Source organism: Macaca thibetana, chromosome 4 (assembly GCF_024542745.1).
Source record: "Macaca thibetana thibetana isolate TM-01 chromosome 4, ASM2454274v1, whole genome shotgun sequence".
Taxonomy (NCBI): domain Eukaryota; kingdom Metazoa; phylum Chordata; class Mammalia; order Primates; family Cercopithecidae; genus Macaca; species Macaca thibetana.
In genome coordinates this window covers 53733598-53754269 of record NC_065581.1, presented here as the reverse complement: position 1 = coordinate 53754269, position 20672 = coordinate 53733598, and the positions used below count along the sequence as shown (strand labels likewise).

General features: G+C 40.2%; 4 protein-coding genes across 10 annotated transcripts in view; 3 read left to right on the top strand and 1 right to left on the bottom strand.

Moving 5' to 3' along the window:
• The window catches only part of FBXO9 (F-box protein 9), a 37301-nt gene extending 20464 nt beyond the window's left edge, over positions 1-16837 (bottom strand). The window contains exons 1-6 of one of the 2 annotated variants that reach the window (XM_050789262.1): positions 16639-16837; positions 15809-15959; positions 7670-7756; positions 5179-5335; positions 2607-2666; positions 581-680 (exon numbers count right to left, since the gene is read on the bottom strand). In XM_050789262.1, the coding sequence (XP_050645219.1) occupies positions 581-680; positions 2607-2666; positions 5179-5323 (305 nt within the window). In that variant the 5' untranslated portion in view covers positions 5324-5335; positions 7670-7756; positions 15809-15959; positions 16639-16837. Of the gene's footprint in view, positions 1-580; positions 681-2606; positions 2667-5178; positions 5336-7669; positions 7757-13029; positions 13162-15808; positions 15960-16638 lie in introns of those variants that run through there. The other variant, XM_050789261.1, reaches the window with a different exon arrangement.
• The window catches only part of LOC126953691 (glutathione S-transferase A4), a 277827-nt gene that overhangs the window by 180203 nt on the left and 76952 nt on the right, over positions 1-20672 (top strand). The gene's annotated exons all lie outside the window — the stretch shown is intronic.
• Positions 13031-13489, top strand: LOC126953696 (uncharacterized). Its single transcript, XM_050789290.1, has one exon. It carries the CDS (start codon positions 13031-13033, stop codon positions 13487-13489), a length of 459 nt encoding a protein of 152 aa, XP_050645247.1.
• CILK1 (ciliogenesis associated kinase 1) overlaps positions 16925-20672 on the top strand; it is a 60602-nt gene continuing 56854 nt past the window's right edge. For 3 of the 6 annotated variants that reach the window (XM_050789259.1, XM_050789254.1, XM_050789256.1), the window contains exon 1: positions 16925-17173. The gene's annotated coding sequence lies outside the window, so the exon portion shown is untranslated. Of the gene's footprint in view, positions 17174-17241; positions 19707-20672 lie in introns of those variants that run through there. The other 3 variants (XM_050789255.1, XM_050789253.1, XM_050789258.1) reach the window with 2 other exon arrangements.

Here is a 20672-nt window from a genome sequence, read left to right as displayed (position 1 = left end):
ATAATTGAAATATGATTTCTTTTAGGAATATATTAGCACCTGTGTTTTTAAATAAATGTTAGAGTTTTAATGTTCTACTAAAAAACATTAAGAGAATAATAACGACTTTTATAGTTCAGCATTTTCCTAATAAAATTAGAAGCCTTTTTTAAAATGTAAAATTTCAAATATATACAAAAGGAAACTAGTGTAATAAAATCCCATCAACCCATCACTCAATTTTAACCATTATTAACATTTTGCCAAATTTAGCCTAATTACATTTTAAAACTTTCTACTTAAAATAGGTTTCAGAAAGTTGAAATGTGTCCTTTAATTTACTCCTTTCAGGAACTACTGCTTTTATTTTTTTAAACCGTTTTCATTTTATTATTTTTGTATCTGTTTAAAAGGTGCATTTCCATGTCTTAATCTTTCAATTTCCCTAATTAAAAAATTTCTACAACTTTATAAACAAAGATATACTAAAGAGTATAGAGCTTAACAGAATTAGCACCATCTTATGTTAAGAGTCAACAGGACAAAGATGCTTAACTTTAACAAACTCTATGCATTACTGTCTATCAAATTATATACGCACTAGCTGTTTCCAACGCCATCACCATCTGGAGACCGGGTGTAAGTAATCTTGAACTCTATATCAGGTACAAGTTGCATAGCCCTACGATAAAACTTGATGGCTAAAAGAAGAAATAAAGCTAAATTAGCTATGACCACATATTTTTGTCATTTCCTTTGATTACCCTTAACTGTGGTTTAATTTGGTAACTTTCTCTACAATCAGCCAAATTCTGTTTTTCTACATGCAACAGTAGTTCAGTGACACAAAACTATTTCCAAACCTTACTGCTCAGAAAGAAACTTTTCCCTAAACTTTAGATGTTGTATTTTACTCTTATATATTAGCCCTTCCCATCTTTTTCCTCACCCTCTTATGTATCATGATTTTTAAATAGTTGTCTTTCTTTGGGCTCTGAAGATGCAATTGCTATAGCCAACAAAAATACTTCTTTTTTTTTTTTTTTAAGACAGGGTCTCACTCTGTTGTCCAGGCTGGAGTGCAGTTGGCACGATCTCGGCTCACTGCAGACTCCACCTCCCAGGCTCAAGTGATTCTCCCACCTCAGTCTCTTGAGTAGCTAGGGCTACAGGCATGCATCAGTCAGCACTCTCAGCTAATTTTTAAATTTTTTGTAGAGACAACGTCTTGCCATGTTGTCCAGGCTGGTCTTGAACTCCTGGATTCAAGCGATCCTCCTGCCTCAGCCTGCCAAAGTGCTGAGATTAGAGGCATCAGCTACCATGCTTGGCCAAAAACACTTCTAAGCAAACTTTTCTAAGACACAAAGTTGAGGAAAATTAAATGCTTCCTACTGGGTGGAATAAATAATAGTTTTTTTGTTTGTTTAATTATCCTTTAAATGTAACTTCCTTTAGCCCAGCTGCCTCTTATTTACATAAGCAATCTTCAAAACTTTTTTTTTTACAAATCTAGACAAGTAGTTTAGAGCTGTAATATTCACTAACTCTCCCCACAGAGATACACCAGTAGAACTTGGAGCTGTAGAGGCTGACTAGTTCTTTTTCCCTACAAAGAAGTTTATAATTCAATATATTCTGCCATGTTCTATTATTCTGGATGAATTACCATACACTAAGTGGAGATGCGAATTTCACAAACCAATGAAGGCTGCACAGGGACTTGACTAATTGGGCCTTTCTAAAAATCTAAAGAAAATTATCACTAGAAGAAACTTGCACATAAATGCAGTAACTCTGAATGATGTAACTTTTGGGGCATTTTCAAATGATTCAAGCACAAGAATTTTTCCTATGCCTCAATTATTATCTTTGCTATCACAAAATGAAAGCATAGTTACAAACTTAATATGGTAAATAGTCCTATCACTTTATTTACACATTTCTATTGGGTTAATAAAAAACACAAAGCTGACACATATTACCACATATTTCTGTTAGTAATATGTAAATTGGAACTTAGAAAGAAAAACATGTATTTTTTCCTCAATTTATCCTTTATATTCCCATCCTCTGAAGTAATTTTCACCTATAAAAAGAGCATATTGTAAAATGAACAATATTAAATACTATATTAATGAAGAATAACTAAAGTTAAATGTAAAAAAAAAAGTTATTTTGCTTATCCTACCAATATGATGATGTTTCCCAGCAATATTTTTTTTGCAAAAAGACAGGTTATATAGAAAAACAATTTCTATTTTTCATTTCTTAAAAAACAATTTCAAATATAGTTGGCCCTCTGTATTCATGGGTTTCACATTCTCTGATTCAACCAACTGCAGATCAAAAATATTTAAAATAAAACAAAAAAATACAGTATAACAACTATTTACATAATAAGTAAGTTATATGTAAATATTAGACCATTCATATAAGGGACTTGAGCATTTTGGTAGCTACAAAGGCTCCTGGAACCAATTTCCAATGAGTACTGAAGGAAGAATGTATTAAGAAAACTGATGTTCTATACCAAATACGTTATAGTAAAAAAAAATATATGGTTAATAACAGAGTCATTATTCAGAAATGTTATGATGATATGAACCTGGGCTCTGAATTTTTACCTTCATAGAGAGCTCCATTTTGTTCTTCTTCTACTGCTTTTAGGAAGAGTTCTCGAGCCTATAAAAATATAAAGTAAAAATTTTTGAAAACCTGCATTAAAAATTAGTACAGATGGCAGAAGGAGGGCCTTTTTAATAAATTGTGTCAAATAACTGGACATTCATAGGCAAAATAATGAACCTTGACCTAAACCTCATACTTTACATAAAAATTAACTTGAATGGATCATGGACTTAAATGTAAAACCCATAAAACTTTTAGAAGAAAACAAAGAAAATCTTGGCGACCTAGGACTCAGCAAAGAGTTCTTATATTTGACACCAAAAGCACCATTCATAAAAGGAAAAATTGATAAACTGGACCTCATCAAAATTAAAAATTTTTGCTCTGTGAAATGCCCTGTTAAGAGGATGAAAATATTTACAAGCCACATATTCTATAAAAGACTTGTATCTAGAATACAAAAAGAACTTCCAAAACACAACATTGAAAATATTAGCAATCTGGCTGGGCATGGTGGCTTACGCCTGTAATCCCAGCACTTTTGGAGGCTGAAGCAGGTGGATTGCTTGAGGTCAAGAGTTCGAGACAAGCCTGATCAACATGGTGAAACCCCATCTCTACTAAAAATACAAAAATTAGGCCAGCATTACTGGCGGGGCCTGTAATCCCAGCTACTCAGGAGGCTAAGGCACGAGAATCACTTGAACCTGCGAGGCAGAGGTTGCAGTGAGCTGAGATCACGCCACTGTACTCCAGCCTTGACGACAAAGCGAGACTCTGCCTTAAAATAAATAAATAAATACCAGCTCTTTGGGAGGCCGAGACGGGCGGATCACGAGGTCAGGAGATCGAGACCATCCTGGCTAACACGGGGAAACCCCGTCTCTACTAAAAATACAAGAAAATTAGCTGGGCGAGGTGGCGGGCGCCTGTAGTCCCAGATACTCGGGAGGCTGAGGCAGGAGAATGGCGTGAACCCGGGGGGGCGGAGCTTGCAGTGAGCCGAGATCACGCCACTGCACTCCAGCCTGGGGCACAGAGCAAGACTCCGTCTCAAAAAATAAATAAATAAATAAATAAATAAATAATAAAAATAAAATTAAAAAGTAGAGCAACACTAAATGCTGATGAGGATGAACTGGATCACTCACACATTGCTGGTGGGAACTTAATATAAGATACTCTAGAAAACACTTTGGCAGTTTCTTTTAAAATCAAACATGCACTTACTATAGAACTTAGCAACTGCACTCTTGGGGTTTCATCCCAGAGAAATGAAAATTATGTTCGTGCAAAAACCTACACATATATTTCCATAGCTCCATTCATAATAGCCAAATATTGGAAACAACTCGAATGTCCTTCAACCAATAAATGGTTAAACTGGGGGTACATCCATACCATGCAATACTATTCTGCAATAAAAAGGAACAAACTACTGATACATAATAACTTGGACTGATCTTGAGGGAATTATACTTAGTGAAAAAAGCCAATCTCAAAAGGTTACATACTGGATGATTCCACTTATACAACATTCTTGGAATATCAAAATTACAAAATGGAGAACAGACCAGCAGTTGTCAGTGGTTATGAATGACTAGGGAAAGGAGTATATAACTATAAAACAGTTCTGTATCTTGATTGTGGTGGCGGTTACATGAGGCTACCTTGTAATAAAACTGCAAACTACTATTTATACACATACACACAGACAAGTGCTTATAAACCCAGGAAATCTAAGTAAACTGTGGATTATTCCAATGTCTATTTCCTCATTTTTGATATTGTACTATAGTGATGCAAGTTGTTACTATCGGAGAAGGCTGAAGGGTACACCAGACTTCCCTATACCTGTGGACTTGTAATTATTTCAAAATAAAAATTAAGAGGAGATAGAAGGTAAGTCATTATGGTAATGCCAATTATTTAATGACTAATTGTAAACACAAACTTGGATCTGATGGTAAAAAGATGGCAGCCTCTATGGAAGAAGAATAATAAGAAATGAAATGGTATGCTGTGCCTGCTCTAAGTACCAGAAGAGATATGAATATTAGACAGCATTCAAAATATTATCAGTGTGAATATATTTCAAAATTTCCCAGAATAAAAGATTAATGCATTATTGTAAGCTGATCAACTCAAAATATAACAAAATACTGCATGAAATTAAGACCTCTGGAAAGACTAACATGTGAGCAATCTTTTCAGTTCTATTAATAAATTCAGAAAATTCTGTTTTTTCTTTTTGGTTCTGTTAATAAATTCAAAGACATCAATCTTTTAGAAACCACATGAATCCCAGAGGTCTATAAATTAACAAGACAGCTCAATGAAGATAGTGTACCTACAGAGAAAAAAGCCATGCAGGAGTAGTGGTACCATCCAAAGTACCTAGAAGAAATTGTGAGAAATAGTATACTAGTCAAAATTTTTATTTTACAAGATACGTGTTTATGTCCCAAAAGTCTGGTTTTAATGACTATTGTGTCAGAGAAAATGTCCATGTGCCAAAATAAAATTTAAAAAAAAGGTAATTTGTTATAACATCTATAATACTTAACTTTTCTTCTTTTGCCTGTTCTTGTTTTCCTTTGGTATCTGCTGCTGTTTTCTGGAGAGAGCCTCTTGCTGCTCTGCAAGGTCGATTTTCTATATTGCTAGAGCTTACACCTGGAGCAAGTTCAAACATCCACTGAGCTCGGAACATTTGGAGTTGTGCCTACCGGGAGAACAGCATTTTAGGACTCATCAAGGAAGGGTAGCTCAACTCTGGAACAATGTATCAATATGTCCAATATGTCCAATACCTACTTCCATGTATATACTTATTACTCTAAGTCCACTGTCTTCTAAATTATTAAATGTCCATTAAATACATGTTATCTTTTAAAACAGTTTTCTGCTCAAAACTTAAAGAATCAAGAAATTAGCATAAAATACATGTCAATACAGCAAAAGTCAAATTATATTAAAGAACCGAATTTTAATTAGGATGAAAATATAAGCCATCACTTACAGGCTGAAGTTATAAGCTTCCAATAATTTTTTAATGACTATATCATCTAGTAGATATTAAGAATGCTGCCAAAAATTCTATAGGTAAGCCTTAAGTCTTTCTCTTAATTAACATTCTGTATTTCAAAAAGAAAATATTTTTTCAAATATTTATTATTTAAAAAATTTAAAGGCCAGGCACAGTGGCTCATGCCTATAATCCCAGCACTTTGGGAGGCCAAGGCAGGTGGACCACCTGAGGTCAGGAGTTCAAGAACAGCCTGGCCAACATGGCAAAATCTTGTCTCTACTAACATTGCAAAAAAAATTAGCCAGGTGTGGTGGCAGGCACCTGTAATCCCAGCTACTCAGGAGGCTGAGGCATGAGAATTGCTTGAACTTGGGTAGCAGAGGTTGGCAGTGAGCTGAGATCGCACCACTGAACTCCAGCCTGGGTGATGGAGCGAGACTCCATTTCAAAAAAAAAAAAAAAAAATTTAAAGCACATAAAAAGTAAACCCTATAAGGTAGACTCTGGTGTGTTGCCCAAATTCCCTTTTAGAAATAAAGAACTTGTTACCCAAACTGCTGAGAGTTTTATCTGAAAACACTTGAGTTTTTTAGGTACTGCCTCTGCAAAATCACACTGTCCTCTCAATCCCCACCCAATGACTGATCAATGGCTAATAAAGGCTTGGCTCTCTGCAACTCAGGTCAGCCCTGAAAGGGTATTTCATCTTCAGAACTCCCTCGAGGATGGCTAAGCCGTCCATTAAGACTGCACTGCAGCTGGTCTTCTCCCTGCCCATTTGTTTCCCTCTCTCCCTTCCATAGGTGTTGATCCCAAGAGTACTCCTTAATGAACTTCCTGCACAGCAGTCTTCACCTAGTCTGCTTCCTGGGGAACCCAAACTGGGTTACACACTCTGCCCAAAGGCAGCCATTGCATATGTTATTCCTGGCTTCCTCTTTTTTTTTTTTTTTAAAAAGACATATCTAGAAGGTTTTAAATTAATTTTTCTCTATTCCGTACACTGCTTTGTTGCTACGCTTTTACCATGTTACACACAGATCTCTGACCTGCAGAATCTTTAGTAGCATTCAATGTCTACTAGACGATCCATTCCAATTATTAACCTTACAAGTGCAGTGAGACACACTTAACTAGTTAGAGCAACTTTTTTTCTCTTTTAATGCATATTTACTTCATCCTTTTAAATGGCTGTAGTGTTTTCACTGTATGGATGTATCACTACTTAATAACAGGTAACGAATATTTAAGTTGTATGTATGATGTTTTTCCAGATAAACAATGTTATACCAAACATCTTTATACTTGCATATTTACTTACTTTCCCCACTATTTCCTTAAAATTAATTTCCTGGAAGTAGAAATGCTGTATCAAGGGAATGCATGTTTTTCATTTTGATACATATTACCAGCCTGCCCTCCAGAAAGCTGTAGCAATTTACATTTTCATGTACACTGCATGAGTGTTCTCACAGCCTGGACAGCAACACACATTATTCACCAATCTGATTAAATTATTAATGAGGCTAATTATCGCTTCAAATATTTAATGGCCATTTGTATTATTTTGCCATTAACAGTCCATTCATAGCTTTTTATCCTCTGTTCCTCCAAATATATGAGTGCTCTATGTAATGAGAAGATGAACCCTCTGCCCATATATGATTAACAGTTTTTCCAGTTGGCTATTTCTCTTAACTTTACTTATGATGCCTTGCCTTTTCTTATACACAGATTTTAAACTTTTAGGTGGTCAAACCCATCAATCTTTTTAAGATTATGGGTTTTGAGTCATATGTAAGCCTTAGTTTGAATACTTTAAACCCATATGTTAAACTACAAGCAGTCATTATTGATACTTCTTTTCACAAAGCCATAACATAGTTTAAGTATTCTACAAACCAATAAGAAAACAGTTAAATTCAATGCAAACAGTAACAACCTACAAATATCCATGATTACGATCAATTTCTGCATACGTATGGGAACAATGGAATAAAAATCAAAGACACAACTGAAGAAACATGCCTGCAGATCTGTTTCAGCAGGACTTTCGTTTTCTTCATCATCTTCTGCTCTGACAGTATCAGAATGACAATCTTCCTCAGCTTCTGCCTGAGGGGAAAAAAACCCAAATAACATCAGAAATATACACACACCAGTTGCCCTCTGTAACCTACATTTCCCATTCAGCCACTTGCTATTTAGTACCATACTGTCAACACTTTGTGGAACCCACTTAGAGTAGCAAGGCTGTAGGGTACACTTGAGACCTGACTATTAATTTCCGAAGGAAAATGAGTCTGAAAAGCATATTCTCTACTCCAAACCACAGCACTCACGTTATCGTGAATCCTAACATTCCCCCCCTCGCTGCCCCTGCCAAATTTAACATCAGTTGCGTCCATCCAAAAATCAATTTAATTACAGTTGTCCCTCAGTATCTACAGGTGATTAGTTCTAGGAGCCCTCAGGATACCAAAATCCCTGGGTGTTCCAGTCCCTCATATGGCATATTTGCATATGACCTATGCACATCTTCTCATATACTTTAAGTCATCGCTAGGTTACTAATAATATCTAATACAATGTAAATGCCATGTAAATAGTTCTTGTAGTATATTGTTTCGTAATTTGTATTATTTTTTATTGTTGTATTGCTTTTTTTTCCCCCAAATATTTTTGATCCACAGTTGAATCCCAGGATGCAGAACCTGCAGGTACAGAGAGCCAACTGTGTTATAAAAAGTAACAATTCAAGTTAATTACTATTCATAAATGATTTATGATTAATCTAATTAGGTAAATGAAGCCAAATCCTTCATTAATATACATAACTACTGATAATCTATAATAAAAATTATTTTCTCTTCTTCTGGCCAGGTGTGGTGGCTCACACCTGTAATCCCAGCACTTTGGGAGGCTGAGGCAGGAGCATCACTTGAGGTCAGGAGTTCAAGGCCAGCCTGGTCAACATAGTGAAAACACATCTCCACTAAAAATACAAAAAATCAGCAGGGCATGTTGGTGCATGCCTGTGGTCCCAGCTAATTGGAAGGCTGAGGAGGGAGGGTTGCTTCAGCCTGGGAGATGGAGGTTGCAGTGAGCAGAGATAGAGCCACTGTGCTCCAGCCTGAATGACCAAGACCCCATCTCAAAAAAAAAAAAAAAAAAAAAAAAGAACAAAAGAAAGAAAAAAAAAGAAATAAAACAGGAACATCTTTGGTATTCTTTTAGTTCTACAAGATTTTAAAAGTTTTTATGAGAAAAATATTTAAAGAATTAATCCCTAAGCACTCATGACCCAACTTCAATAATTATCAATGTAATTCCTTATGTCAAATACCAAGTCACAGTATTCATATTTCTCAAGATGTCATATGTACAATACATGTATTTTAGTTTGTGAAATCAAGATTCAAATAAAGTCCACATTGTAATTGACTGATACGTCTCAAGTCTTTTATAATCCTCACTCTTTTTTCTTATAATTTATTTGGGATGAAACTGGGTCGTTTTTCTGTAGAAGCTAGATTTTGCTGAAGTTTCAATAAATACGTTCCTTTGACCTCTTACTCTTATTTTCTGTAAATTGTGGCTGGATCTTGAGAGGCTAGATTAGATTTTGCCAAGATTTTTTTTTTTCTTTTGCAAGACTACCTCATAGGTCATGTTGTATTTTCCGTCAGGAGGAGAAATGTTCTGGAATGCAGGTGACAAGGTGCTGCGACAGATGTTCTAAACATAATTGAGTCTAAGGCAAAAAGCCCAAATAATTTTAGTGTCCATAAACTTCTACAAGTACTAAAACAGAAAATACTATAATGTTTCATGCTAATGAAATACAACATTGCTTCTTTGTAGATATCTTCTTCACAGGTAAGTTTAACAATGCCAATCAGATATAACTTGATACTTGAATTTTTTTGATACTGTAGAATAAACAAATTCACTGGGCTCTAGTTTAAAATGTATTGTTAGGTGGCTAAAAATAACAACTTTGTTTCAGAAAACAGTAACATTTAGTTGTCCTATGGAGTTCAGCAAATAGTTTGTTTTCTTGTGACAGAGTCTCCTAAGGATGGCCTCAAGCTCCTGGGCTCCAAAGATCCTTCTGCTCCACCTCTTGAGTAGCTGAGACTACAGGCTTGTGCAGTCATGCCTGGCTGTAGCAGATAGTTTTTGTTTCATGGATCACTTAAGAAAATATAGTTCAGGCAGGGTATGGTGGCTCATGCCTATAATCCCAACACCTTGGAAGGCTGCGGTGGGAGGACTGGTTGAGCCCAGGAGTTTGAGACAAGCCTGGGCAACATGGCAAGACCCCGTCTCTACAAAAATTACCAGGGCATGGTGGTGCATGCCAGTAGTCTCAGCTAATTGGGAGGCTGAGGTGAGAGGATCGCTTGAGCCTGGGAGATGGAGGTTGCAGTGAGCCGAGATTGCACCACTGCTCTCCAACCCGGGAAACAGAGTGAGACCCTGTCTCAAAAAAAAAAAAAAAAAAAAAAGAATATAGTCCATAAGATGATGTCACTTCTTTTATACAGCTAGCATGTTTTAAATGTGTTCTATGCAAATAAAACTTCTGTGTATTTTACATGTACTAGGAAAGCTTCTTAGTCAGACTTTTAATAGTAAATGCTTTTGTAAAGAAACCCCTTCTATTTTATCTGTCTATAAATTAAATTTTTATATATTGGATTGGCTTCAGTGTAATAAAGCTAGACTGGAATTACTGTGTGACTTGGGACTTAATAGAGGTTTCAGTCAGATGACTTTCATTTTATCCTTTTGTTCTCCATAAATGTTTGCTAAATTAAACTAAATTCTACCTTTCAGTGAAAATGGCATGTTGCCTCAGCTCAGTCTGTTAGCTAATAGACTTGTTAGCAAATGAAACTTACTCCACACTTACTGTAAAGAAATGTGGCAATCAGGGAAATGCCCTTAAAGGTTAGCTAGACAATAATAAAACCCATTTCATTTTACTAGTTCCAAAGATGGTAAGTTTTACAATTGCAAATTTTAGTCATATGTTATTTCGGGGCAGGACAGGGTGGGGGGGGCGGTATTTATATTAACACAGGTCTTTAACACAGCTACCAGATATACTTGCACTATATTACAGAACATAAATTAGCCTTGCCTCCTATCTTATCTCTGGCAAGCAGACTCAAAGCAGAGGTGCCTTTCATACTTGAACCAGTTAGTATATGGTAAAATACTATAAAACACACTGTAAAACATGTATCTGTGAAGAAATAAATGAGATCAAGAACTCAGATGCATTTCTAGAAAAATGGAAAATTTAAGGATTAATGTATTGTCAAATACATTGCTTTTTAGTCTCTTCAAGTTGGGAGATTTTCCTACTAAGAACACCACCAGCAGGAAAGTATGTAATGAAAGACTGAATGTATAAATCCCACTGAGAAGTGTATTTCTCTCTCTTCTTAAGTAAGAGTCTGCTTTATTATTGTAAACTCTAAGTAGAGGTAACGGGAGGGGGCCTGAGTTCTGTGAGGCATCTTTTGTAATTTAGTTTTCTAACTCTTGCCTAGTAGTCATTCTAAACTGACTTTAAGAGCTTCCCCTGCTCTGTCCAGTTGGCTTGCATAAGCTGCTTGCTCTATCTGGAATGCCTTCTTCCTCACTTAGCTATTTCTTCTCACGCTTCAAGATTCAGCTCAGGGTTCATCTTAGAAGCATTTTTCAACCTTTCTAATGGCCTCTTTTGTGTTCCCATAACACTTGTGCTTATTATTATGACAACATTTGTACTGAGGTTGGCTGTTTCATTTACTAGAGTTAAGGCATCGAGGACAGGAACACATTTCAGTTACCTCTGTAACCATAAGGCCAAACACATTGCTTGATTTGTAGTAAAGGCCTGTCTAGGCCTCAGCTGTCATGTCTGTGCGACATCAGTAAAAAGATATGGTGATCTACTGAGGTCCCTTTTCATATGTGACATTCTCTGATTAAAAGTTTATCATAAATCACCTTGCAGGTTTGGTTATACTGAAGATCTAGTATTGTACCAGAGTCTCACACTATGCCAGGCTGATAATAGGTACTCAAAAATATTGGTTGAATTGACACAATGTCATGTGGATAATGTGTATCTGAAGGATGAGGAAAGGAAATGGGAGAAGTGTAATATAGACAGCACCTTTCTTCTCCCCTGTGTCATAGTGGAACTCTAAACCACTCTTACTTTGATTTTGACAGTATGATCACAAAAACAAACTATTGTATCTGGGATCTGGCTGAGTTGACATTTGGTCAATTCAACGACTACTTGAAATAAGTAGGGCCTCAGTTACCACTTGGAAGTTTTCCTTTTATTTTTCATAATCGAGTTTGACCTAAATATCACCTTCACTTGAGTAGTTCATGTGTATGAGTAGCCCATGTCTTCATCATGTTACCTCCGTTTCACAGGTGGGATTAATAAACCCATAAAGGCTAAGTGCTTAATCCTGGTCAGAGAACTACTTTTGAGAGTTTAGGAGCAGGAGCAATTGACTCCTTTTCCATCCTCCAGATTAATTTAATAAAAATAAATTCAGCCATTCATTTATGCAATAAATATTTGAGTCTACTATAAATTAATTCGTTTGGAATTATTTCATCCCTGATTCTTTAAGCCCCAGTCAGAGATTAGTTTCTCAGATGAACAATTTATTCTAAACCAAAGGAAGGCACAGGGCAGAGAATATGTATTCCAGTAGGGAACAGTCCCATGGAATCTGCGCTGTCAAACTCTGCAACTTAGCTCAGTCTCTCCATTTGCACCGCACCGACGCCGCAGAGACGAACCCTCCAACCCCACTCCGCCAGGACCACCTGCCAACATACTACCCAGGGAACTGACGCCTCGCGGGGTAAATGCGTCCTCCACCCAGGGCTCTTCAAGGTGCCGGCAGGGCCTGTCGGTGGGCCTGGCTTTTCCGCAGAAGGACAATCAACAAGTGTCTCCGCTTACCAGAGCTCCCTTCCGAATTCAGGCGCTGTGACAGCTCACCTCAATCTATGCTCAATGCTTCTGATAAAATCCCTCGAGAGGACCGAGACTGGTTCAACATACTCAGAGAGCCGAGAAGGGACATTTTCCCCGGCTGTCCTGCAAACCCTCCTCCTCACATCGAGCCCGGCGGGGGTTGGGGAGGCTCAGCAGGAAGGAACCCTGGGGAGAAGCCAGGGTTGGCAACCCCCGCCCCCCGACGCACTCCCTGTCAGGCCAGGGCCCTCTAACGGGTGGTGGCCGTGAAGCTCCCACTCCTCCCAGAGTCCCCGCCGACCCCCAGCCCTAGGCCCGGCCCCTCCTGCACACCGCGCTCCCGCCCCGCGGCGTCCACCCTCGAGCCCCCTGGCCAGGTTACCATGCTGGCGGGGCGGCCTGCTGCGCTCGAGGGGCTCTCCGTGTCCCCACTGCACCGCCCCCCGGAGGAGGGGTGCTGGGTGTCTGGGTGTCTACTCCTGCCTGTCTCTGCAGCAGAGCTTAGCAGAGTTCTCGGTCGGAGAAGCGCACCAGGCAGCGGCAATAACTGCGGGCCCGGCGTACGGCAGCCATCTTCGCGGGGCAGGGGGCCAGATCGGGGCGCGCTGGGGTGGCGGCGGCGGCCGGGGACTCGGGGAGTGGAGGGACGCCCGTTGCCAGCCGAAGCAGGGGATTATGCGAACACCGGAGCGTCAGCCCTACTGGAGACCCCGGACGCCGCTGCGGTGCTGCCCCCTCAGCTGCGCAAACCTGCGCCGACGCGCCGAGCATGCGCAGTGTCGGTGCTGCCCGTGTGCGCTGCTCGGCCACCCAGCCCCGCGAGCTGCCTCGTGGTAGGCTAGGGGTCGCGGACCTACTGTAGGCGCGCGCCTGACGCTGGGTGAGGCTGCCCGGGTGCCGAACCTCAAGCTCAGCCCGCGTGTTGGGCTAAGTGAACACTTAAGCGAACTTGAACAAGCACTACCTCAAAAATGTTTACAACCCAAATTTAGGGGTGGGCCCCTAAGGCAAGCCGCCCTGAGAAGCATCGAACTGGACCCTTGGGACAGTCGCAACAAAGTCCTCGGAGCCTCTGGCTAGAGTCCCGCGCCAGGAATGCGGGAAAACAAACTTCTCAACAGTCACAGTTGTTATAACGACTAAAGTTTTTGAGAGCACAGACAGACTGGAGGTTGAGGAAAAGACGCGCTTTGGTGCCCAGCAGGAGGAAAGAGCCAACGCAAGGCACGTCTCACTACAGATCCCATAATACAGTGAGAGAAGGGCTTGCGACTCCATGGCCCTGAAACCCAAGTGCCGTGGAGACGGCGCCCGCGAGGCACTCTGGGATTTGTAGTCGGCCTCTCAGGTTTGAGCACCGGAACGTACACTTGGTCCTCCGCCCCACCTCTTAAAGCCCAAACTACCTTATTTCTTCTCAAGTGAATATACTTGTTTATCAGGTGATACTTTGTTTTTACACAATTTAAATTTTTTAACTACGGGTTTGCCTGTGAAAACTGACAGTCTTCATATTACCTTCATTTAGCAAACATATGCTGAGTTTTTAAAGTTTTTACTGGTGCCAGGAACTAATAGGCTTCCAAACATTAAACGAGTTTACAGAGTTTAAATTTCTAATCCATTCTATTCTGGAGAGATTAAAAATGCGGTACATCGGCTGGGCGCGGAGGCTCACGCCTGTAATCCCAGTACTTTGGGAGGCCGAGGCGGGTGGATCACGAGATCAAGAGTTCGAGATCAGCCTCACCAACATGGTGAAACCCCCGTCTCTACTAAAAATACAAAACTTAGCCGGGCGTGGTGGCACGCGCCTGTAATCCCAGTTACTCAGGAGGCTGAGGCAGGAGAATCGCTTGAACCCGGGAGGCGGAGGTGGCAGTGTTCGCGCCACTGCACTACAGCGTGGGCGACAGTGAGACTCCGTCTAAAAAAAAAAAATGTAGTACATCTTTGGCACAGAAATGGAGGTGAAAGTGCTGGGGGAGAGGGGAGAGAGAGAGAGAGTGAAGGGGAGGGAGAACGAGCTACAATAAGGTAGTCCAAATGCCATGTTTTGTTTTGTTTGGAACGGAGTGTCGCTGTCGCCCAGGCTGGATTGCAGTGGCGCCATCTCGGCTCACTGTAACCTCCGCCTCCCGGGTTCAAGGGATTCTCTTGCTTCAGCCTCCTTAGTAACTGGGATTACAGCGCACGCCACCAAGCCCAGCTAATTTTTGTATTTTTAGTAGAGACGGGGTTTCACCATGTTGGTGAGGCTGTTCTCGAACTCCTGGTCTCGTGATCCACCAGCCTCGGCCTCCCAAAGTGCTGGGATTACAGGCGTGAGCCACCGCGCCCGGCCTGCCATGTTTTAACATTGGAATCCACCCTTCGGATACGTGTGTTTTTATTTGCACGGTAAGTCAGGTACCTATAAAAGATGCCTTAGTGTTTAAAAGAAGCCAAAAATTTAAGTTTTTAGTTTTAAAGGAGACTCTAGGGCTTAAATCTTTTTAGGGATAAATTTCCTCCCAAAGAACTCCTTAAATTTAGACTTTGAAATTTAAATTGGGGGGAAAGGTTAAATCTAAAGATTTACAATAGAATAAAATGATAAATGTGATCTTTTACAAACTGAGAATGAAGTATTGAAATAGTTTCAGAACAAATCTGTTTCATTTAAAATGTTGAGTGCTAGTTTAAAATAGCCTGGTCAATTACACAGGTGGTTTCTTCTAGCAAGTAGTTAAAGCTTAATAAAATAATATTTGTAAAGATAAATTGAGCATTAAAACACTATTATGCTTCATAGCTACTAATTTTCTATTTTCAGTCAATTCCACAGTATACACTAGACCTCATTACAAGGTTATATTCTCATATTATATTTACAGGATTGTAATTTCCTGAGGCCAAAACTGATCTAAGCGACTTACTAGCCTAGCAGACTCTTGCTAAAAGGTAGACCTCTGTTTGCCAGGTAGACCTGCTTGGACAATTTGACTAAAACTGATCATTTTACTTTAGAAATTGCTTTTCATGGCCGTAGTATATGACTTGTTAGATTCCTTGTCATGTCTCTCTATCTTTTCACTGATAATGATTTTCAGTTTTCATTTGCCATATGGGCTGGCTGTTAAATAGGTAAGCACAAAGGTAGATATCAATGTTATACATACGTCAAGTGACCAGATGACCTTTTTCCATTTGGGAGAGGAAATCTAAAGAAGCTTGACTATCTTGTATCTTGCATGCTTCTTCCACAAGATCAAGAGGAGAGAGGGATTCAGGCCTTGGTATAGATTTTTTCAGTAAAAAACAATCTTCAGTCTGTAGAATTAAAAAATAAAAATAGTGAGAAAAAACTGATATGATGATCAGCCGGGAATTGTAAACTCAGAGAACAGTCCACGAAGTGTTAAAGAGTTACTGCTTTATTGGTTAAATTTGTGTTGCTTATGGCAGTGTGACCCAGCAACATTAGCACCAGAATCTGAGAGTGCAGCCCGGATACTTGTTTTAACAAGTCCTCCAGGTGGTTCTGATGCTTCCCGCTAATGTTGAACAACTGTTGGCTTAGAACAATTATGTAAATTTAAAAATCAGGGACCTGGAAGCAACTTCTTTATTCAAAGCCCTGTAGCCTCATAAAGATGATTTTAGGTAATGTCTACCATATCACTTATGACATAAATGAATTTGTTATAAAATTACATGTTATAAAATTACATGTTGTGTAGAGGATATCTGACTAGAGTCAGTTTCCCATCTGGATAAGAGTCTAGTCTTTACAACTACTTGCTAACAACATAAAACTGTTAAGAGTTCAAAGGAATGCTAACAATCAATTGGGTTTTCATTTTATTTTTCTATAAAGGTAACATGAAATTTGCTGTTTAACCACTTTGAATCCAATTCAGTGGCATTGATTACTTAATTAGGTGGCATTAATGTCTTGCCACCTCAGCTACGTTTTTTCAAATAAGAAAAATGTTTTCACAACGATTACCTTTCATTAAATGTGCTCAGAACGTCCATCGACAGCCTCCATATTTCTAAGTCTTGATGGTTGATCGAGCCGATCAGCAACGAGGCGTTCGTTTGGAGTCGGAGATGGCCTTGTGGTCAGCAGGCGTTAGGGGTCCCTGGGCTCTGTGCCGCCCTTGGCCCACAGCTGCGCCGCGCGGCTCGGCCGGGCGAGCCGGGGCGAACGGGACGCGGTGCAGGGACGCGCAGGGCCAGCGAGGGGAGCTGCAGGGTAACTTTTCCCAGGGAAAGCAGCCGGTCGTCCCCAGTAGAAGCCACCCAGCCTTTTGTTTGTTTTCCTGCCGGAGGCTGGAAAACGGCCGGGTTCCTGCTGCACTACCATGCGCCGTGCGGCCCGTGCGACTCGGCGGACCTCGCGGGCGTCCCTGCACGCATCCCTCGGCCGGTCTTAGCAGGGATTGTCCCCATTTCCAGCTCCGGAGCTGGCGGCTGTGCCCCGCTCGTCGAGGAGCTGCGCTCACCGCAGGGGCGGGCCCCCGCCTGAGTTCGCGGCGCCAGTAAGTGGGGCTCCGGGATTTGGGGGCTTATGCCGGGCGACCTGTCACTTTAGTAGCTGCTGGGCTGGGGCGGCGGGGAGACCCCTGGCCGGTGGCCCCCTGACGGATCGGAGGCGCAGGAAGAGGCTAATGGGTTATAGTTTCTTTCCGCGATCATATGGGTCTCTCCTTCCTGGTATGAAAACTCGGAGCCTAGAGGATTTTGATGGGTGTTTATCTTTTAGTCTTAAAGAGAGGGAAGACCCTAGCCCATTTGAAGCCTCGTTGCGGGGCACGTTGAGGACTTGCTCTTGGAATTTCCCTGACTAGGCCCTTGGCTGTCCCACAAGGGGTCTGAGCAAAAATCCTCGCGTACTTATTTTGCAACCATTTTTTTTACTGGATTTCTTTCTGCTCTGATTTCTTTCTTATTAATCTGAGTAGCTGTTATGAGAAGGATATTGAAGGATTTTTCAGAACAACTGATTCTTTTGTAATGTTAACCTTTTAAAGTTTGACTTTGACACTAACATTAAGGACTTATATGTAAGGTAGCTAATGCATCATTCTGCAGAGAAGAGTATTCCTTTCCACTTATAACTAAATAAGACCTGCTTTTGCTGGAGCTGGGCTAGGCTGAGGGATTTCCATACTGAATTTTACAAGCGGGACTGGATTTCTCTAAGGTATTGGCGCTTGTGTTTTTTTTTTTTTTTTTTTTTTTTTTTTTTTTTTTTTTAAACCGGGAGAACTCTTTGTAGTAACAGAAGTTTGATAGTTACAGTTTTCATTTCTCACATTTCCCAGTGAGTGGGGTTTCAGGGTGTGCTTCAATAGTGAATGGCACCATTGCCGAATATAAAGTTTAAATGAGCTTTAAATTTCTGTAGTCAACATATAAATTATTAAGAAGAATTTGTGTCTCAATCATATGCTGAACTGTGCTGGGAGTTAATATATGCATAAATATGCACATTTAAAATAGTTTCTGAACAATGCGCTACAATTTGGTAAAGACTCTTTAAGGCTTTCCTATCTACTTGAGATCAGGACTTGTAAAACACTAGGAAGTAAGTATAGAAAGGAAAGCAGTCCTGGGATCCTTTATTTAAAATGACATCCGGTACCATTCCCCATTCTCTGAATGACCCTGCCCACTTTTTATTTCTCCCTTTCCACTTTGCCTTGTCCCCTTCTCCAAAGTCAAAACTGGCGGCCAGGCAGCGGCGAGGCCGCCACATTTCCTAATGAAACCAATCTAGGTTCAGATGGTGGAGGGGGTTGCTGGAGGGTTGATGGAGCCTGTCTGATTAGGCAGACCTCTGCTGTCCTTGCCAAGGGAACTCAGCATTTAATCACAAAAAAAAGGTCTTTTCACTGAAGTTTCTTCTCCACAGACTAAGTGTAAATGAACTACTAGGATGTCAAACAAGCCATTTAGGAGTTTTATTTATTGACTGTTCAATATCATCAGAGCCCTTTTTATACTTTATTGTTTGTTACTCTCATTGCTTTTTGAGATTCCTAGTACAGTGGAAATTACGTTAATCTTGAAACGTTGGAATTATCTTTAACCATCTTTTCCTTCGTTTCCTTCATCCTCTGTATCAATGAGTCATCAAGACCTTTGAAATATGTTTTATATAGATCCCTCCTTCTATATTCTAATCTAGTCCTCACTCTTCCTCTCCTGCAGTACCGCAACAGCCTCCCAAGCCTGACTCTTAGTAAGCTCTCATTAAATGTTTGCTGAATAAATGAATGAGAAGCTTCCCTCTGGTCTTTTCAGTGTTCTCTTGCCTGTCTAATCTTTAAAATGACCACTTCATCATGTCTATTCTGGATGTGCAACCTTCAGTTTCTCTCCATTATGTACTATCTCAAGTCTAAAATATTATGCCTGACTTCTCAAGGCCTATCATAATCAGCCTCGCCCTTCCTGTCTAAAATTCTCTTTTCATTTCAGCATGCATCTTTGCACTCTAAGCAGTCTGGTTTTCTTGCTGTCCTGCTAGTGGTGCCAGGCTCCTTCCCACCGCAGTGCCACTGCTCATAGTGCTTTCCCTAGAAACCCCCTCCCTTCTCTTCACTCTCCTGTGTGACTCCTACCTGTCTACTTCTCTTAAAATATTCTCTCTTTCTGTTTCTCAGGATACTTGCTTGTTAGCCCTTCATTATACTGGCTGTATTGATCTCTGATTGGTTTAGGTTAGTTTAAGCCTCTTTAGGGCCGGAGCCATATTTTATGCATGGTAATGTGGTATCATGGGCTTTGAAGTACGGCAGAATTGGGACAAGGGCCTGACTCCACTTATTAGTTGTGTGGCCTTCTGTAAATCTCCTAGTATTAATCTCACATGCAAAATAGGGAAAATGCTTCCCTGCAGTTTCACCCCTGAGTTGTGGTGTGAAGATGGTCTATAGTGCCTACCCATAACTAGCATATACCTGATAAAGATCTGCTTGTCCCTTGACAGTAACTTAACAGAGTCCAATTCCTGAACACTCAGCCTGGAGGCCTAGAGAACCAGGGTAACCATGCAGTGAATCCTTAGTAAGTATTATCCTACCCTTACTTAAAATGGCTTGAGCTTAGGTTATTCCTGGCTGCAGCTCTGCTTCTGGGATCTGTTGCTGTTTTTCCATCTGAACCTTGCCAGGAACACTACGGCTTAAATTTTTTTTTTTTTTTTTTTTGTTTTTGTACTGCTGCTCTTGCAGCAGTCTCCTCGGTTTCATTTTGTGGGATCTTGCAGAGCTGGAGTGGTCTCTAACCCTTCTATTGATGTTTGCCCTGATAAAATGAATGTTTCTGCTTGTGGGATCTGTGTGAGTGTGTATATTTGCCTGGTGGTTCCTTGGGAGAATTCTGGGTCTAATGACCCCTCTGTATGTTGATCTGAAAGCCTGTGAATAGTATCTCACTTAACTGTTGAGTCTTTCACCTGTGGTCTTTGATAACTGTCGCTTTCTGAGAAGGGCCTATGTTTAGAGTATTAGAAATCTCCTATCTGTGGACCTCAGTGTTTATGGCTGACGTGGTTGACAGGGAGAATGTGCAAACAGAGGTGTGTGCCAGATGACTTATACACATGTTTTGGGATTATAGTATAATTGTATCTTAGTTTGTGGTTGTGCTTACCTTTGAAATACAGTTTTAACTTCCTCATAAAAACACATGTGTTCTAGAAAATTACCTAGTAAAAAGAAGTTAGTAAAACAGATCATTTTCTGGGGTGAATTGCATTAAAATGCTAAGGAAATGTGGCAGTAAGAGAAATGTTGTGGCAGAAAGAAAATCAGAGATGCCTTTGATTGCAACCAAAGAAGTAAAAGCAGCAGTTCAGGTCTATGTCAAGATAGTACCAAGGTTGATGTGGGCATCCTCATTCAATCTGTCTGCTCCTAGTGAAGTGCTGTCCAATATTAGGAAAAACTACTACTCAACAGGTTTTAGGGAAACGCTCAACCCAAACAGTAGGCTTCTATTCCTGATTTTCTTCCAAGGAAACTGAACTAT

Excerpts from the sequence above, each read along its gene's own strand:
- LOC126953696 (XM_050789290.1), top strand. The coding sequence starts at position 13,031 with ATGCTGGCGGGGCGGCCTGCTGCGCTCGAGGGGCTCTCCGTGTCCCCA.